Source organism: Lotus japonicus, chromosome 3 (assembly GCF_012489685.1).
Source record: "Lotus japonicus ecotype B-129 chromosome 3, LjGifu_v1.2".
Taxonomy (NCBI): Eukaryota; Viridiplantae; Streptophyta; class Magnoliopsida; order Fabales; family Fabaceae; genus Lotus; species Lotus japonicus.
The window spans coordinates 88,121,540-88,140,925 of record NC_080043.1 but is presented as its reverse complement, the minus strand read 5'-3'; the positions used below and the strand labels follow the sequence as shown (position 1 = coordinate 88,140,925).

The 19,386-nt window shown below is 35.2% G+C and overlaps 2 protein-coding genes across 2 annotated transcripts; both read left to right on the top strand.

The window, feature by feature from the left end:
* Positions 1–3,203: 3,203 nt before the first annotated feature.
* On the top strand, positions 3,204–11,914 carry LOC130747022 (protein DETOXIFICATION 40-like). The gene is made up of 7 exons (XM_057599836.1): positions 3,204–3,647; positions 4,912–5,543; positions 6,549–6,605; positions 10,826–11,064; positions 11,156–11,274; positions 11,396–11,482; positions 11,588–11,914. The coding sequence occupies exons 1-7, from the start codon at positions 3,279–3,281 to the stop codon at positions 11,675–11,677; spliced, it is 1,593 nt and encodes a 530-aa protein (XP_057455819.1). The 5' UTR covers positions 3,204–3,278; the 3' UTR covers positions 11,678–11,914.
* Positions 11,915–12,056: 142 nt separating this feature from the next.
* LOC130747023 (protein DETOXIFICATION 40-like) lies at positions 12,057–18,786 on the top strand. Its single transcript, XM_057599837.1, has 7 exons — positions 12,057–13,543; positions 15,615–16,246; positions 17,554–17,610; positions 17,690–17,928; positions 18,020–18,138; positions 18,254–18,340; positions 18,446–18,786. The coding sequence occupies exons 1-7, from the start codon at positions 13,175–13,177 to the stop codon at positions 18,533–18,535; spliced, it is 1,593 nt and encodes a 530-aa protein (XP_057455820.1). The 5' UTR covers positions 12,057–13,174; the 3' UTR covers positions 18,536–18,786.
* The last annotated feature ends 600 nt before the right edge of the window (positions 18,787–19,386 follow it).

Genomic DNA, 19,386 nt, shown 5'->3' with positions numbered 1-19,386 from the left:
CCCAATTTGCACAATTTTTTTTTTATGAATTTGTTTTTATATCTCCTAGGGATAACTCAAGTGGTAAGAGTTAGGAACATAAAAGTTAAGTGAGATGAAGGGTAAAGGGTCCAGAGTTCGAACTTTGAGAAGGGGAATTTACTAACACTATTAACAAGTAACTAAAAAAAGAAGAATTTGCTTCTACTTTATTGCAAATAAATTATATATCCATTTTGGAAAACAATATTGCTGGTTGACAAGAACGATTTGCGCATGACTTCATGAGGTAGAGGCTAAAACACGTGAATTTGCATAATTAATCATGGGTATTTTATTCTCTCAAAACAGCATCACCCACACACACTCAACAATTTTTTATTTTTTTTAGGAAACAAATTGGTCAACAATTTGATTGGTTGAAATAATTTTCTTATGTTGTCCATGTACGTGGAAAGCTTCTTAACAAGAAACGCTTGCTTGCGGCTTGATTTATTCGATCTCAATTTGAGTGAGTTAAGAGCATCTCCAATGGTAGTATTTAATGTTAAATACATACTCATATAAATATTTATTATCATTGAATTACATATTCGATTTTAACATGATAAAAATGAGTATGTGAGAATATATACTCTATACTAGACTTAAAAAATGAATTTGTATTTATTACAAACACTTACAATTAATTAAAATGAAGATAAATAATAAAATATACAAATGTGATGATGATGGTGAGATCCATTATAGAAACTTTTAAGAGTTGTTGGGTTGGAGTAAAAAGTTAGTAAAATAGTGAAGATGATGTGACATTATGATGAATTGAATAAATGAAGTGTATATATTTTAGTAAGTATTATTGATTTAGATGCTTTTAAGTTAATCGTCATTGCTTTCATCACATGGCAATTATTTGGGGACATATCCCATCATGTGAAGTGCATGTCATTAATTAATTGCTGATAGGAATAATCAGCAAAGTTGGTTTTCGTCTTTTCGTTTTTCTTTGTCATCTAACTGGAAAGTTCTATACCTTGTCACTGCACTTACACAAGTCAAGGATAACTTTTTCATTTTTTCCATATGAAACTGATCTACTGAGACTTCTTTGTATCAGAGCTACAATACAAGATTGGAACAGGAAGATTATCCTTACACCACCTACAGATACACCCCCCCAATTCAACATAACATTCCCCTAATGACCCAAACCGTCTTGATCCCACCACTGCAGCATAGTTGGCACCTACTTCATTAACCAGCCAAAGACAGCAAGGGACGAAAAAGACTCAATTGGCTGGCTCTTCCTGTGTTCTTTCTTAATGGGGAAAAAATTAGCTGATCCTTTAGATTCACTCACACATTGAAAAATATAAATAGAAGAGAGAAATAAAAAATATAATGAGAGATACAATAATAATAAAAAAGGAATAAAGAGAAAACTAATGTGAATATAATGAAATAAAAAATTGACGTATAAAGGTTACAAAAATGTATCGACATAAATCAAAATCATCAAAATAATTAGATTTTTTTATAAGCAAAATTCATTTAAAAGTACAAGAGGTGCTAAAAAATACAGTATGAAACAGCAATGGAGTAGGAAAGGATATGAAAAGACCCGTACTTATGCCCAACCTACTACCCACCAGAAACCCAACCAAATCAATAAATAAAATTTAACTTCAGACCAACAATTGGATTACAACTGTGCCACTATCTGCAGTTATTTCATTACTTTGCGTCCCTTGCAATTCATTATAGCCTCAAAGTCAACACCAATGAAAATTAAGGAGAGGAAACAAACCCACCATTAATTAAGAAGCGAAAGACACTGAGGTCGGAAGGTGACTGTAGCTTCAATGATCTCGTCAAGGCCGCCAACCTCGATTCAAACAGAGCCCGGCCGAGGCACCACCTAGCTCAACCTCCATACCGCCACACCCAACCACCATCACAAACTCCCTGACTAAAAACCCAAAACTCTGCAACAAACGGAACGCCCAAAACACGTTAATCGACAAAACCGGACTAATCAATCGACGACGCCAGTGAAGCAGGGAAGAGAAGCATCGGCGTGGGGAGCCAGGAGATACACCCACACAGGACTAGCACAAAGGGTTTTCGACGGAAACATCAAAAGCAGGATCCACGAACAGAACACATCAAGGGCCAAGACGATGGAGATCAAAACATGGTCGACCCCGCGAACTAGGGGATGAAACCCAACACCGAGCTACACAACAAACCAAACACACCAGAAGGAGCGAAGATCACGAGCCAGATCAGAAGGAGCGAAGATCCACAACAATTGAAAATTCAGGGAAACAAAGCACGTCCAAGCCATGAGGAGAAATAGAGAATCATTCGGAAAAGAGAAGGAGATGTGGGTTTTCGCTGCACCACAAGGGGTGGCGCGACAGCCACCCAATGGAACCCTAGTCGATAAAGAGCTTGAGAGAGAAAACCTAGAGAGAGAGGCTATGGTTTCTATTATCTACTTTTTTGGTACATAAAAAATTTGGACCATTTCTCAATTTGTGCGTGTCATTCTTGCGCAGAAGTCATGCTATTCTATTATCTACATTAATCATATATATTCATTTCTAATTATTTATTTTATTAGTATGAGTTTTGTTTCATGAACCACCAAACAATAACGTATTTTCATACATTTATTTTTTTTCATTTTTATCCCTCTTCCTATTACGTTACATTATATATATCATATTTATTATTTATCATTATTCTCTCTATATCTCAACCAACTTCATTTTCAGTAGGTCTACCACTGTTTATTTTGTTATTTCATTTGTTCTTACTTATTGTTATTTGGTAAATCATTAATAATATCATTCATATTTCCATCTTAAAATCGGGCAAGTAGCTACATCCAATTTTGCAGATTCCTGTTTTTAATGGTACTGACATGGACCTTAATTATGCAAGCAATGATATAGTAAAAGAAGTAAAAAACAAATTTAATAATTATTTATAGTCCATGTGCCCCACGGGTTTTGTATTGTAGTGATATACTATTGCCGGTGAGAATACAGACTGACAGATGCAATCCTTGACAATATACAAATGGTGTTATTTAATTTCCCCATGCAGATTTTATAGTATAGATTTGTAATTTTGTGGTTTGAATTGTAGTAAAAATATACTGATACAAGTGACGTCGGTTTTTGACTTAGCCTCACATATAAATACTCATGAAAGCTGCAATATGGACACCATTTGTTTGTGACTAAGCCTCAAAGACATAGCCTCACAAGGCTCGGTGCACAAACTTCCTCATGGGTTCTCCTAAGCAAAAAGATGTTGATCATGATCAACCACCTTTGCTAGAGCTTAGTGACCAACCACCACCATCATTGCCATTGTCGTTTGCTGATTCTTTCAGTGTGAAGCATGAAGGATCGAACGGTGAGCTTGAGCGAATTCTCTCAGACATGAGTGTTCCTTTGGCGCAGCGTTATAGATCTGCGACATGGATTGAGCTCAAGCTCTTGTTTTACCTTGCTGTTCCTGCTGTAATAGTGTACCTCATCAACTATGTCATGTCCATGTCCACCCAAATCTTTTCAGGCCACTTAGGAAACCTTGAGCTGGCTGCTGCTTCCCTTGGAAACACTGGCATCCAAGTCTTCGCTTATGGACTTATGGTACGTATTCACTATTCACTATTTGCTTGTGAACGTCCATCAATTGTGTTGATGCAAATGTGAAACCAAACATACAAAACTGGGGTGATTGATCCGTTAGGGTGATTGATCCATGACACACTTAAGTATGTGTTTATACTTTAGATAATGTAAAGTATAGCATGAAGGTATACTTTCAACTGAATTCTTTGGAAAGAGCATTCTTTAAAAAGGATAAGCAAATTACACATGTACTACTGCACTTAAGATAGTGAGTAGGTCACCTTTATAACTGGTTTATCTTCACAGTATGTTTTTACTCGTTATAAAATAAGATATGAATTAAGAATTGATACAGGTATTCTCACGTTTAACTTTTTAACTCATTTTTACTTGCTTTTTCTTATTTATACATTTTTGTTTTTTTTAATATTTCCTTTGCATCTATTTCTCATTTTTTATCATAACATCCATCATATTTTCTCCCTTGTCACCGGGTGTTAGTTCAAGTGGTAAGAGCCATGAGACATAAGAGTGGAGAGGGGAAGGTCTCGGGTTCGAATTCTGAAAGAGAAATTTGAAGGGATTTTCTAACTTACTAACAACTAACCACTAACATTTGCCTATAAAAAAAATCATATTTGTCCCATTTTCCTATCTTCTAGTTTTTTAAGTTTTTTTTTTGTTAAGCCATGAAAAAATATTTTTCTATTCTTAAAGTGTGTTTCGATTCACTTTTTACCGGTTAACATCTATTAAATCACATTTAATATTGTAATGTCAACATGTTTGGAGATTTATTTTTCACATGAAAATTTGACCATATAAACCAAGTTTAATCAAATCCAACTTATGCTTGTTCAAAGTTCTTAACTTTTAGCATTTACTCACTTGAAAGTGTAATTAAATTATATCATTAAAACAAGAATGGTTAGATTAGTCTATGAGTTTGTAAGCAAATTTGATTTTAGTTCCTCTTATGAAAAGTGACGTTTAGTGGCGGTTATTTCACAATTATTGACATTTTTGACCCTCACTAAACGTCATTTTTCATCAGAATGACTAAAATCAAACAAACTTACAAATTCATGAACTAATTTGATCATTAACCCTTCATTTTATAAGATTACTTTAGAATAAAAAGTATTCAAACATAAATGACGTTATAATAAAACCATATTTAATCAAACTTGATCAGTTTCTTATACTCAGGTTGACAAAACACAATTTCTTAAATTTTAACCCAAATTAAACACACACTTAATTGGAGGTTTTTTATGAACAGTTAGGCATGGGGAGTGCAGTGGAAACACTATGTGGACAAGCATATGGTGCAAAAAAGTTCGAGATGCTAGGCATATACATGCAAAGATCAACTGTCCTTCTCTCACTAGCCGGTGTCGTTTTAACCGTAATCTACATCTTCTCCGAGCCCATCTTGATCTTCTTAGGAGAATCTCCAAGAATCGCAAAAGCAGCCGCACTCTTCGTCTACGGCCTCATCCCTCAAATCTTCGCCTACAGTTTAAACTTCCCGATCCAAAAATTCCTCCAAGCGCAGAGCATAGTGGCTCCGAGCGCGTACATCTCAGCAGCGACGCTGGTCCTGCACCTCATCCTTAGCTACGTGGTGGTCTACGTGCTCGAGCTCGGGTTGCTAGGCGCGTCGCTAATGTTGAGCGTGTCGTGGTGGATCGTAGTGATTGGGCAGTTTGTGTACATTGTGAAGAGTGAGAGGTGCAGACACACATGGAAAGGGTTCACGATTCAAGCGTTTTCTGGGTTGCCGGAGTTTTTCAAGCTATCTGCGGCGTCGGCAGTTATGTTGTGCCTCGAGACGTGGTACTTTCAGATCCTGGTTTTGCTTGCTGGGTTGCTTCCTCATCCAGAGTTAGCTTTGGATTCACTTTCTATTTGGTAAGTGTTGTTTTTGTTCTTTCCAGCCTTTTTTAAGCATTCCAGATTAATATACAACTGGTTTTTCAGGCAAAAGTTTTCCCATTTGGAAATGAGTTTTTTAACTTATTACTTCATCTATTCCTTCCAAAATCCAATTTGAACTCCCTTTTTTCGTCTCGTAACAAATATAATTTCTCTTGATATATTTAAGTAAATATAAATAGTATATATTATCTTTTACCAAAACAAAATCATAGTAATCTTTTTTGGAAAGACCGTAGTAATTAATTATACTTAGATATATTGCATGTCATTTTTTTCAGATTGACCTAATAAAGCCTAATATTTCAAGTCTAGAGTTTAAAAATAATTAATCAAACTTATAAACCTACATCATATATAATTATAAAATAGGCCAGGATCAGGATCAGGCTTCACAAAATTTAGTCGTTAATTAAACGTCCAAATCATTTTCTTATTTCAATTCTTGAAGGAGATAGCTATGGTACCCAATCACACACAAGTTTGATCAATTATTAAAGTGGTGGCATAGGGACACCACAAATTCCTTAATTTATATCCTTTATGTTGGACCAAATAGTCAAAAAAAAAATAAAAATGAGATGGTTTAAAACTTAGGGATAAAACTTAGCTTTAAAGAGTAAATCACGAGTGGACCAGACACCACATCTTTCACCCAAAACCTTAAAAGATAATGGGTGCACGGGTCCTCACACTTATAAACCACTTAAACTTATCTTTATCTTTCAATGTGAGACTTACTCACATTTTATACCACAACAATAAATATATATATATATATATATTTTATATTTATATACTTGATGTCGATTTCAATATTTTCTAAACAACCATTGTATTATTATCTTTTAAAATTACTACTTACATTAGGATACTTTTTTATTGGTCAAATTTTTCTTTAAAGTTTGATCATTCGACATTTTTCTCCCTAACTCTTATTGAAAGTTATGACTCATGACGCTGCCTGATTTGTTATTGTAGTACCACGGTGTCGGGATACGTATTCATGATCTCAGTTGGATTTAATGCAGCGGCAAGGTTTGATTCTCCCTCTTTATATTACTCAGTTTCAATTCACCAGTGCTAGAGGTCTTGAAAATTGGAATAATTAATGCACTACGCCAGAAATTGCATTTTACAGCGCTTATTTTTTCAATTCTACAGCGCTTATGAAGCGCTGTAGCTTGTACCGCTGTAGTACTGTCCAACGCTTTTTTTAAAGCGCTGTAGAACATGACACATCCTACAACGCTTTTTCTTAAAATGCGTCGTAGTATGTATGCATTCCATAATGCTTTATTTAAAGAAGCGTTGTATCGTGTATGCATTTTTAAAAGAAGCGATGTGGCATCCTAGCATTCCATAGCGCTTTCTTAAAAGAAGCGCTGTAGAATAACATGTCCTTTAAAAAAAATTGCATGTAAGCCTACTATACCTAGTTCAACAAACAACCACTATTTAAAAAAAATGGTAAATTAGATCCAAATTCAAGTATAAACATTTAGAGATTGATGATACTATTAAGTAGGCACTCTATCAATTGTCAAAACACATGTGAGAGTTCCAATTCACCAAACAAAACTAACAATATGTATATATAATCCATAGAGGGATGTTGGTTGTTATTGTTATTCCTAGGCCTAAGTTTTTTCGACAAAGCAAAGATTTATTGAAATGAGCACGAGAGCAAAACTCTCATGAGTAGTACAACAAACAATACAAGGAAAGGTACATACATCACAACAAAGAAAAAAGAAAAAAGCACACAAAGAGCACAAGAGGTCCCTCCCATTCGCAAATCAGATAGCAAGAATCCAATGGGAAAAAATACACAGCCCCTGTCATCATACCAGTAGCATATCAGAGAGAGAACCAAAACAGAACAGGATCAACAATCGCATCAGTTCACTGTGCTACTCGAAGAAAAGAGAAATAGTTCCAGGAACACCAGAAAGAGCAATGATCCTTCATTCCAATGCAACATGCAGCCTTGAAAGTGAAAAAAATTAACAAAAGTTGTCAGACATTAGATGTTATATAATTGACACCTAAAATAAGTAGAAAGCACTGCCAGATGCATCCCAAGTTTAGTATGCGTACCTGAATACGAACGATATTTGCTATCTGATACTCAAAATGAATCCAGAAGACTCCTTCCAAGATACTCAAAATAAAGCTCCCTTGCACCAATAACAAGAGCAACATGCTAGCCTAGCAGCGAGCATTCGACAACATCACAACATAGAAACATTAGCAACAGACATGAAGTGAGTTCAAACAATGAATATGATGATAATCTAGCATAGAAAAAGATAACTCAAACAAGAACTCACGGTTAAATAATGATTAGGGAAAAGACCAATGTTTTCTTCATTCCAATTACTATCTTTGGCCTGTACATCTCTTTGTCTTTGCATGCGGCCTTATTTGTCCTTAGACCCGTTCAATCATTTCTATCTCATGCAGAAAAAAATACCACTCCTTTCACCCATTTTGGCCCTCCATACATTGAAAAGCAAGGAAAAGAAAATTGCATAATTTGAAGGCACCATAATAAATCAAAATGCTGAAAAATAAAAATAATAGAAGCTGAGAATTAAAACTCATTGAAAAGAGTCTCACAAGGCAAATCTCCCATGGTTCTCACTTGTTCACTGAAATCTGATACTCCGGGAATCCCTTTCCAAAATAGCAATGTCCTAGAGATAGCATTGATGTTACCCGTGAATAATGGCCAAGAAGACTAGTAAATGAGAAATCATAACTATAGAATACCTTCCTTATGTGACAAACCAATTACTCAAAGGTTTTTGTAGAAGCTAACCCAATCTCCAATCACAAAGAGGCTAACAAGTAACAGTATAATCAAGTAACTCCATATCGAACACTAGAGCATGTTATTGATGAGCACGATGAGTAAATTTCCAGACCATCACATTATTGATGGTAAAATAACCATAGAGAATCTCATTGTGAAAAAAGACAGGACATTAATAAGTGTAGATTAATATGAGTACTATGAGACTTTACTATCAAACTATAGGGAAGCTACAGTCAACAAGAGTGATGTGAATTTATTATGCACCTAATCTCATGAAATTGAGAACTTTGACAACTATTGGTTCTGTGACATTAAAGGTTGAATGGCAAGTATGCTTTAAACATGCTTTTATATTAATGTTAAACTCCTAATAAAACTATTACACCATATAGCTTAGCATACAAAATATTTTAAACAAATTTTTAATTGCTATAACTTTGAGCACATTAAAAGACCCTGACTTGAACATATTGATATTAGTATTTTAAGCTCTTTCAAGTTTCAGTCAGGTCGTGTAAATATCAACTAACGTCAATAGGTAAAATGTAAGTTCATCTATAACCGTCAAAATCATTATTGGCTCTTAAGCTAGTTCCCTAATCAAGTGTTATGGATGCAATACTATCACGCACTCAAGCAAAGATTAACAGGCACAATTCAAGTCAGAACCAAAGTAAGATCAACTTAACAACATATGGCTTATGACAAAATAGAGAAGAATATGTATTTTAACAATCCCACTAAGCAACAATTCAAAGACATATGCTGCCATGTTAAATTACAGCTAATTATTTAACTTGCAGCTAAATAAACATGGATCCCAAATATCTATTACAAATTGCAAGCTAATTATTTAACTTGACCCTCTTGTGCTGCCATGTTAAATAAAAAGGGAAAAAGCAGTCATCATTTAATCTTAGATGCTTAGATGATTCAGGCAAATTGAGCTCAAGGGCCTTAAATCAAAGAACTTAATTAATTATGATGTGCAAGATGAGAAAGAACACATTACAGCTACAATCATGTATTGTGGTTTGTGGATATAACTCTTTACTATTTCGTTACCAACTACCAAGTTAAACCAAAACACTTCCTCATGATCAAATATTGAGTGAGGCATGAGATAAGATTTCTCAACAGATAGACAACAGGTGCCTAAAATGCATGAATGTGGGCTTGTGTCAGCAAAGCAATGTCAATCCTCTTCCCACTCGATCCTCACCCAACAACCAATTATAACACATTAAAGCCAACACCCAAGCAGCAAGTACTTTGTGGACTTATCAAACTCTGAACTAGCAAGCTTACATAGCAGACAAGCAAGCAAGTGGATTCACGGTCCATTCGCAACAAAAGATCTACAATTGGCCTTTTCTTCTATATAACCACAACAAGACCATACAATCCCTCTATGGACCACAAACACCACCCAATCAGGGTTGCTCATGAGACAGAATCAAATTTAATCATGCATTATATTATATAATAACTAAAAGAAGAATCAAGCAATCTGAAAAAAAAGAGGGACCTCAGGAGCAGAATTTGAGAAACACAATCACCAATCGGCGTTGCGGAAGCTTCAGCACCTGTTTCTGAGAGAGAAAAACTCACGTCCACATCACTGGATCCGAAGGAAAGAGAAGTGGTGTCAGCGGTGGTTGGACTTCGGGGAGAGAGGGAGAACAAGTGAACCACGACAGTACCCCCAGATTTGGGAGAACAAGCTTCAACGGCGGCGGAGCGGAACGGCGCGGTGGTGACGGTGCAGCTGGCTCTAACCTAAACCCAAAAAAGGTCTTTGCGGCATAGAAAGGTCTCTTGTCGAGCCTTGGATCCGCCCATGCTTAGTTTCACCATCGTGATGAATCGCAGTCCTCATGCTTGAATCCCTTTTGCCTGCCTTCTGGCAAAAACTACTCTCGCACAAAAGAAATTGGGGCTTTTCAGTGGCGGGTGAGATGAGAGTGTGAGTATGCGATGTATGCGTGTTCAGTTACTGAGAAAGTGGAAGAGTGAGGGATTTTGGATTTTAATCATAAATTTTGTTTTATTTATTATTTTATTTTATATTAAAGCGTTTCCCAACAAAACCGTTGTAAAATATACTGTATTTCTTAAAGCGTTTAACTCCACAAGCGCTTTAAGTAGATGCTTAAAGCGTTTTTCCATATAACGCGTTGTAAAATGAACTTTGTTCCTAAAGCGTTGTTAGCCAAAAGCGCTTTAAGGAATTACTTAAAGCGTTTTACAACGTGAAGCGCTATGAAAGGTACAATACGTTAAAGCGCTTATTAAAAAGAGCGATTTAACATTGGTTCTCGATTTCTATTAAAGCGTTTCCCACATTAAGCGCTTTAGAATAGGCGTTGTAGAATCCCATTTCTGGCGTAGTGATGATTTAATTATGATGGAACAATGGATTTGATCTTTGATGCAGTGTGAGAGTGAGCAATGAGCTAGGGTCAAGAAATCCAAAATCAGCCTCATTTTCAGTGGTGGTGGTGACAACGCTTTCTTTCATAATATCAGTTATCATAGCACTCGTGGTGCTTGTGCTGCGAGATGTGATCAGCTATGTCTTTACGGACGGTGAAGAGGTTGCAGCTGCAGTCTCAGACCTTTGCCCTCTCCTCGCTCTTGCCATTGTCCTTAATGGCATTCAGCCTGTCTTATCTGGTAAGTAACTTCAATAGTATGATTAGTGATGGATCCAAAAAATTTAGAAAATTTGAAACTTGGCAAATAACATGTATAAATGTATATGTAGGGGTGGCTGTTGGATGTGGATGGCAAACTTTTGTGGCGTATGTGAATGTTGGTTGTTATTATGGAATTGGCATACCATTTGGTGCAGTTCTGGGTTTCTACTTCAAATTTGGTGCTAAGGTATATTGATTTCTACTTTCTTGAGTTCCTCAACCAAAGTTTGATTTGAATTTGATGATGTGAAAATGGATGCATGCATGTTTGCAATTTGCATATTGAGGTTTTGATGTTTGTTGTGCAGGGAATATGGTTGGGAATGCTAGCTGGCACGGTTTTGCAGACAATTATTTTAGTGTGGGTCACATTTCGAACGGATTGGAATAAAGAGGTACGTAAAATGTAAAAACTATAAAGTATGTGTGTGGTGGTGAGTGTGACAACTGACAAGCTAGGTAGTTAGTTATTTTGTTGATGAAATTTTGATTCATTGTAGATTGAAGAGGCAACGAAGAGGCTGAATAAATGGGAGGAGTCGACTACAGAGCCACTTCTCAAGGATGAAACAACTCCAAATGTGGAATAAATTTTTGTCATTACTTCATATAATTTAGTCAACAGTTTGATTGGTTGAAATATTTTTCTTATATTGTTCATGTGCGTGGAAAGGACAAGATCGAGGTGCTAAATAGATACAGTCATACAGTATGAAACAGCATTGTAGCAGGCGATATAATAGACCCACGGTTATGCCCCAAGCTACTACACACCAGAAACAGCACCTACCAAATCAATAAATAAAATTTAATTTTCAGACCAACAATTGGATTACAACTGCACCACTATCTGCAGTGATTTCATTACTTTGCCTCCCTTGCAATTGCTCATATATATTCATGGTAAATCTGAACGACAAGCTTCGTTTGCTGCCTTCTCACAAGATTTAATTTCTGGTAAATCTGATTGTTACGCTTGTTTTTTTTCTTTTGTTAGATTTTCTCTCCTTTCCATTGTATTGGGTTGAAGTACCCCTTGTACTTCATATCAATACAATTTTTTGCTTACCAAAAAAAAAAATAAGTGTGGGTTCTGATTCATGAACCACCGAACAATAACTACATTTTCATACACTAATTTTTTGTTTTTTTTATCTCTTTTCCTCTTACGTTTTATTTATAACTTATTTCTATTCTCTCTATATCTCAACCAATTTCATTTTCGACAGTAAGTCAACTATCACTGTTTCTTTTGTTATTTTAATTTATTTATTCTTACTTATTGTTATTTGGTAAATCATCAATGATATCATTCATATTTCCATCTTATAAACGTGGAAGTAGCTAAGATCCAATTTTGCAGATCATGTTGTCCATGTTACTGACATTCTGACATGGGCATTAATTATGCCAGCAATGATAAAGAGAAAACAAATTTATATAATATTATTCATAATCGCTCCGCGCGGGATTTATACTGTAGTACTACATTCATTCTTATTTAATTATTCAGAATAATGAGAGAGAAATTATATTAAGAAGCTCAACTAATATTGTTAATTTTAGAAAAATATTATTCACTTTTGTGGTTTGACTTGTTTTTTAGAAATGTCCAATTAAATTAATGGAAGTACTAGTAATAATATACTAATATATACAATTGATGTCGGTTTTTTTTTTAAATTTAAAATTCATTGAATTAGGAGTATATGAGATATTTCAATCCACTATATAAGAGAGAAAAAAATAGAAAAGGACCAGCACACAGAACCAATAGTTTACATATGGAAATAACACACCCCCTGCTATAAGAACAATTAGTACGCCCCAGCATAGTCACCAACATTTAGAGTTTAGACCCACCAAATCAATATAGACCCACCAAATTAATATACACCAGCGAGTAATAAAGAGAAGGGACCAGGTGCTTTGATAAAGGGAAGGGGTCAAGTGATGTCGTTTTTTGTCTTATCCTCACAAATAAATACTCTTGAAAGCTGCAATATACACACCATTTGTTTGTAATCACTAAGCCTCAAAGACATAGCCTCGCAAGGCTCCCTGCACAACAATTCACAAACTTCCACATGGGTTCTCCTAAGCAAAAAGATGTAGATCATGGTCAACCACCTTTGCTAGAGCTTAATGACCACCCACCACCACCATTGCCGCTGTCGTTTGCTGATTCATTCAGCGTGAAGCATGAAGGATCAGACGGTGAGCTTGAGCGAATACTCTCAGACACGAGCGTCCCTTTTGCAAAGCGTTATGGATCTGCAACATGGATTGAGCTCAAGCTCTTGATTTACCTTGCTGCTCCTGCTGTCATAGTGTACCTCATCAACTATGTCATGTCCATGTCCACTCAAATCTATTCAGGCCACTTGGGAAACCTTGAGCTAGCTGCGGCTTCCCTTGGAAACAATGGTATCCAAGTCTTCGCTTATGGCCTCATGGTACGTATTCACTATTCACCTTTGGAAACCTTATTCAACGTATTATAAGTAGATGTTTAGATACAATAAGCTAAAGTGGCCATTTGGATTTTCGCTTGAAACATGATATTTAAATTAACGTGATTTTAATAACGTGATTTTTGTAAAGTTGTATTGGAATAAATATAGTTTATGTTTGGATGATTTGTAACAAACGTGATTATGAAAAAATGAACTTTATTTTGGGTTATTTTAATCAAATCCACGTTTGGGTGATATCAAAAATAATTTTTAAAGAAATTATGCAATTTGGTGAGAAAAATATTAAAAAAAAAATCTAAAACTCAGTTTTGAACATTGCAATTTGGTGTAAGAGGAGAAGAGGAACAATAGTCCAAGAAGAAGCATTTTGTTCTTGACACCGACCAATTTACGCGACGAATATTGAAATTTGGTGAGCCAATCTTTCTCTCCAATGAATGATGTTGAAAAAAAAAACTTGACAAACCAAATAGATAAGATGGAAAATGAACAAAGAATCAGAGCAAACAAACAGATTTGAACCATGGACAGAGCCGCAGATCTAACCCCGCTGATATGCGTTGGTGCGTTTTCAAAAACGTATAATCAAACAGGTAAAAAGAAGGGGTGGACCACGTTATTGCAAACACAACGCGCGTCATGTGCCTTCAACGCTAACCCAAACAGAGCCAAAATTAGGTTGGAAAGAAGCAAATGTCAATTTGTGTTGATGCAAATGTGAAACCAATAAAAATAAAAGGTTAGGGTGATTGATCCATGACACATTAAGTGCGTGTTTAGATATTTTTTTGGGTACATAAGTGATAAGTGTGTGTGTGTTTAATTAGATAATGTTAATGCATGAAGATTTTATTTTTATAAGCCAAATTTATTTTAAAAAAAATATAAGTGGTACTTCAAACCCGTATACATACAAGATTGGAGAAAGTAAATAATATAGAAAGCAGACATATTAAAACTACAAAGTTTAGGGTCTACGGTTTAAACATTTTTTTTTGGAATGCAAAAATTGTATTATTAAATGGGGCACAATTGGTGCCCCACACCAGATTACAGAAGAAGGGGGAAAAAATGACGGGGGACGAAACAGGGAATGGGAATTTACAAGAGAAATCAAAACAAAAGAAGCCTACAAAACCCACAAGGACTAGGACCAGACCCCATGCTGCACAGAAGTGATATCAGCGACCCTAACCTTCATCAAATAGTGCAGCCTCAGTAGACACAAAAACAGCCTCAGCCTTAAAGGAGACCCAGTCCCAAACACATCTTTGGGTTCCAAAACCATTCGAAAAAGGAGCAATGAAAATCCTTAATTATTTTTGCTTTTGAGCCATTTCCAGGATCTGAAAATAAGTACCTTCAACTCAAATCTTTGAAAAGAGTAACCACTGCAATTGTAGATCCTGTTCATGATCCAGACCTAGAATTGCATGTATTATATATCTTAATTTAATGTACCACACATTCTCTTTATATGTGTTTTAGAAATATTAATGATTTCTCTATCATCTAGCTCTTAGCTTGTCAATGAAATCAGAGTGTGAACAAATTATTTTTTTATTATTCTAGTATCTTCTGATTTATCTTTTTATATGTTAACCGTTAACCTTTTTAAGTCACATTTAAAAATATTGTGACAACATGTTTGAGAGTTTAAGTTTCACATTCAGTTGAATGCAATATTGACCTTATAAACAAAGTCAAATCAATCCGACCTAGCTTTTCCGTTGAAAGTTGACAACTTTTACCATTTACTCACTTGACAATCATCTAAACAAGATTTATTTTGTATCCAAACATAAATCACATTATAATAAGTCATTTTTAATCCTACTTCGTTTTCTAAACTCAAGTTGACAAACACAATTTTCATAAATTTTAACTCAAAAACCAAAAATGCTTCGTGTAAACTTATTTTGTATTAACTTTGAATTTGTGTCAGTTTCTATTCACCACAAATTGTGGTGCATGGTGTTTCCCAGTATTCTGTTGTACACAAATGAGCTTTGTTCAATTACACACTTAATTTTTACATTTTGATTAATAGTTGGGCATGGGGAGTGCTGTTGAAACACTATGCGGACAAGCATACGGTGCAAGAAAGTTCGAGATGCTAGGCATATACATGCAAAGATCAATCATTCTTCTCTCACTAGCCGGAGTCGTTTTAACAATAATCTACATCTTCTGTGAGCCCATCTTGATCTTCTTAGGAGAATCCCCAAGAATCGCAAAAGCAGCAACACTCTTCGTCTATGGCCTCATCCCTCAAATCTTCGCCTACAGCTTAAACTTCCCTATCCAGAAATTCTTACAAGCACAGAGCATAGTTGCTCCAAGTGCATACATCTCATCAGCGACGTTGGTCCTGCATCTCGTCCTAAGCTACGTCGTGGTCTACGCGCTCAAGCTCGGGTTGTTGGGCGCGTCTCTAATGTTGAGCGCGTCATGGTGGATCGTAGTGATTGGGCAGTTTGTGTACATTGTGAAGAGTGAGAGGTGCAGACACACATGGAAAGGGTTCACGGTTCAAGCGTTTTCTGGGTTGCCACAGTTGTTCAAGCTATCTGCGGCATCTGCAGTTATGTTATGCCTCGAGACGTGGTACTTTCAGATCCTGGTTTTGCTTGCTGGGCTCCTTCCTCATCCGGAGTTGGCTTTGGATTCACTTTCTATTTGGTAAGGTTTGTTTATGTTGTTTCTAGCCTTTTTTTAAGCATTCCAGATTAATATAGAAGTAGTTTTTGAGGCAAAAGTTTTCCCATTTGAAAAGGAGCTTTTTAACTTATTACTTCATCCATTCCTTTTTCATAATATATCCCTAGAAACATTTTTTGTATTCCTTAAATATAAGATTCACTACTAAATTTTTGAAAAAAATTACTCCCTCCGTTCCAAAACTATTGTAGTTTTAGTTTTTTCACTAAGTTTAAGAGTTCATTAATTGATGTTATAATTTGACTGAAACACCCTTCTTTAATATGAGTTATATGAAAGAGAGAGAATGAAAATCATTGGCTAACTAATTGGTGAGAATTGTGATTGGTGGAAATAAGATGTGGTACTTAAGAGATACAATATTAAATGAAGGCATGAATGAAAGAGAATGAGATAAAGTGCTTTGAAAATATAAAACAACAATGGTTTTGGAACAAAACAAAAAAGTTAAAACTACAAATTAATACTCCCTCCGTTCCTTATTAACTGTCAACTTTGAAGAAAAAATTGTGTTCCTATATATCTGTCCACTTAGAGTTTCAAGAGAGCATTAATTGATGTTTTTCCAAGAAATGCCCTTACAGAAACAATAAATGAAGAAAGATAAAATACATTCTAAAGGGTTATATAGGATAACAAATAATATTTTTATGAAAATCAACACAATTAATTGTTTTCCATAATTTATGTGAACCTTTTCTTCCTGAATAGATAAATAGTAACAGATGGAGTAGTTTTTTCATATTATCTTGTATTAATTGTGTTTCTTTGAGTTGACTATGTACATTTTTTAGCACCTCCAGTGCTCCTATATATACTATTAATTGGCTTATCCAAAAAAATCTTGTATTAATTGTTTTTTAATTTCCAAATATTGATTACCACCAGCATTAATTCTCTCTCATGTTATTCATTCAAGTCATTTATAGTGAGTAACAATTAATACAATAATAGGGTAACTACGGAATATTGTAAATATTTTTTAAAATTAATAAATTTGATTCATTACATTTTTTTTAGGAAGCGAAAGAGATCTTAAAGAAAAACAAAGAGAATATTATACACTGGTGTGGGCCATTTCAATATTTTCTAAAACACCATCGTATTATTATTTTTTAAATTACTACTTTATCATGGGTCATTTAGACATCCCCTACTTATTAATAAAGCTACTATTAAGTTAGGACTCATGAAATTTCTTACTTTTTATTATTCAATCTGTAATTTTTACTTGTTATATTCTAACTGTATTTTTAATTATATTGCAGTACCACATTGTCTGGATACGTGTTCATGATTTCAGTTGGATTCAATGCAGCTGCGAGGTTTGATTCTCCCACTTTGTTATGTAGTGCTGGAAATTGAAATAATTAGTGATTTATGATTTGAATGATCTTGATGCAGTGTGAGAGTGAGCAATGAGCTGGGGTCAAGAAATCCAAAATCAGCCTCATTTTCAGTGGTGGTGGTGACAACGCTTTCTTTCATAATATCAGTTATTGAAGCACTTGCGGTGCTTGTGTTGCGAGATGTGATCAGCTATGTCTTCACGGACGGTGAAGAGGTTGCGGCTGCTGTCTCAGACCTCTGTCCTCTCCTCGCTCTAGCCATTGTCCTCAACGGCATTCAACCTGTCTTATCCGGTAAGTAACTTCAATTCTATGATCAATGACAAATCCATGAATTTTAGAAAATTTGAAACTTGTAGAATAACATGTATGAATGTATATGTAGGTGTGGCCGTTGGATGTGGATGGCAAACTTTTGTTGCGTATGTGAACGTTGGTTGTTATTATGGAATTGGCATACCATTTGGTGCAGTTCTTGGTTTCTACTTCAAATTTGGTGCTAAGGTATGTTGATATTGCAAGTTTCCTCAACCAAAGGTTCTGATTTGAATTTAATGATGTGAAAATTGATGCATGTTTTTGCAATTTGCGTATTGAGGTTTTGATGTTTGTTGTGAAGGGAATATGGTTGGGAATGCTGGCTGGCACGGTTTTGCAAACAATTATTTTAATGTGGGTCACATTTCGAACAGATTGGAATAAAGAGGTAAAAACTAAAACTATAAGCAGCTTTCAATAATGGTGAAAAAATGATGTGCTGGTGACAAGCTAGTTATTTTGGTGATTAATGAAATCTTGATTCATTGCGCAGGTTGAAGAGGCAACGAAGAGGTTGAATAAATGGGAGGAATCGACTACAGAGCCACTTCTCAAGAATACAACATCTCCAAATGTGGAATAACTTTTGTCACTACGATCCATATAAATTAAGTCAGGTCTTGCATTGTTAAGGGACCAACAAAATTAAGTTTGGTAATTCCTTGCTGTTTATCTTGTTGGAGTTGGATCACAAGGAGTTGCAGCCGCTCACGCTTTTATTATTTTCTATATTTTTATTAAAACATATTGGTTGTGATAGCTGAATGTAAACAATACATATGGAACACATACATTTTACCATATATTATAGTAGAAATTAAATATTGTTCACAATAGTGCATGTAAAAAGGATTTACAGGCATTACATAAGAGTAATACAAAGACGGAAAGAATCAGTAAACCAAGTAAAGAAAGAATAACAGGAGATTGGAGAAAAAGGTTGAAAGAAAGCGTGATTTTGTCTGGGGGGGGGGGCTTTTTGCTTTTAATTGGCAAGCCTCTTACTCTCTTAGTTTCCAGTCTCTATGGCCTTGCTGCTTTGTGCTCTTTTGCTGCTGTATCTGGTTTTGCAGCGTTTCTATCTTCTTTTCCTATCGTCCTTTGCTATTGTAACCTTAGTTGTAGTTGTTGTTCTTTCATTTACCTACTGTATATACTACGTCTGTTTTGTGTGTAAAAGGGCCTTTTGAACTTTTTGGCCTCTTTTGCTTGCTTTGTATGCTTTATTCTGTTGATATAATATTCAGCTTTCAAAAAAAAAAAAAAAAACCAAAGATTTGATGTAGTTGGAGAAACTTTCATGCATCATAACATTTACAAAGCTCAGCTCTTTTGAATTTCATTACTTTGCATCCCTTGCAATTGGTCATATTCATTTTCATACTTTTGGTACATTCTGATTGTTTATTTTATAAATATGGGTTCTGATTCATG

Coding starts and splice junctions, on each gene's coding strand:
- LOC130747023 (XM_057599837.1), top strand. CDS start 13,175: ATGGGTTCTCCTAAGCAAAAAGATGTAGATCATGGTCAACCACCTTTG. Junction 16,247..17,553: donor TTGGATTCACTTTCTATTTG/GTAAGGTTTGTT, acceptor ATTATATTGCAG/TACCACATTGTCTGGATACG. Junction 17,929..18,019: donor CATTCAACCTGTCTTATCCG/GTAAGTAACTTC, acceptor ATGTATATGTAG/GTGTGGCCGTTGGATGTGGA.
- LOC130747022 (XM_057599836.1), top strand. CDS start 3,279: ATGGGTTCTCCTAAGCAAAAAGATGTTGATCATGATCAACCACCTTTG. Junction 6,606..10,825: donor GGATTTAATGCAGCGGCAAG/GTTTGATTCTCC, acceptor TCTTTGATGCAG/TGTGAGAGTGAGCAATGAGC. Junction 11,275..11,395: donor ACTTCAAATTTGGTGCTAAG/GTATATTGATTT, acceptor TTTGTTGTGCAG/GGAATATGGTTGGGAATGCT.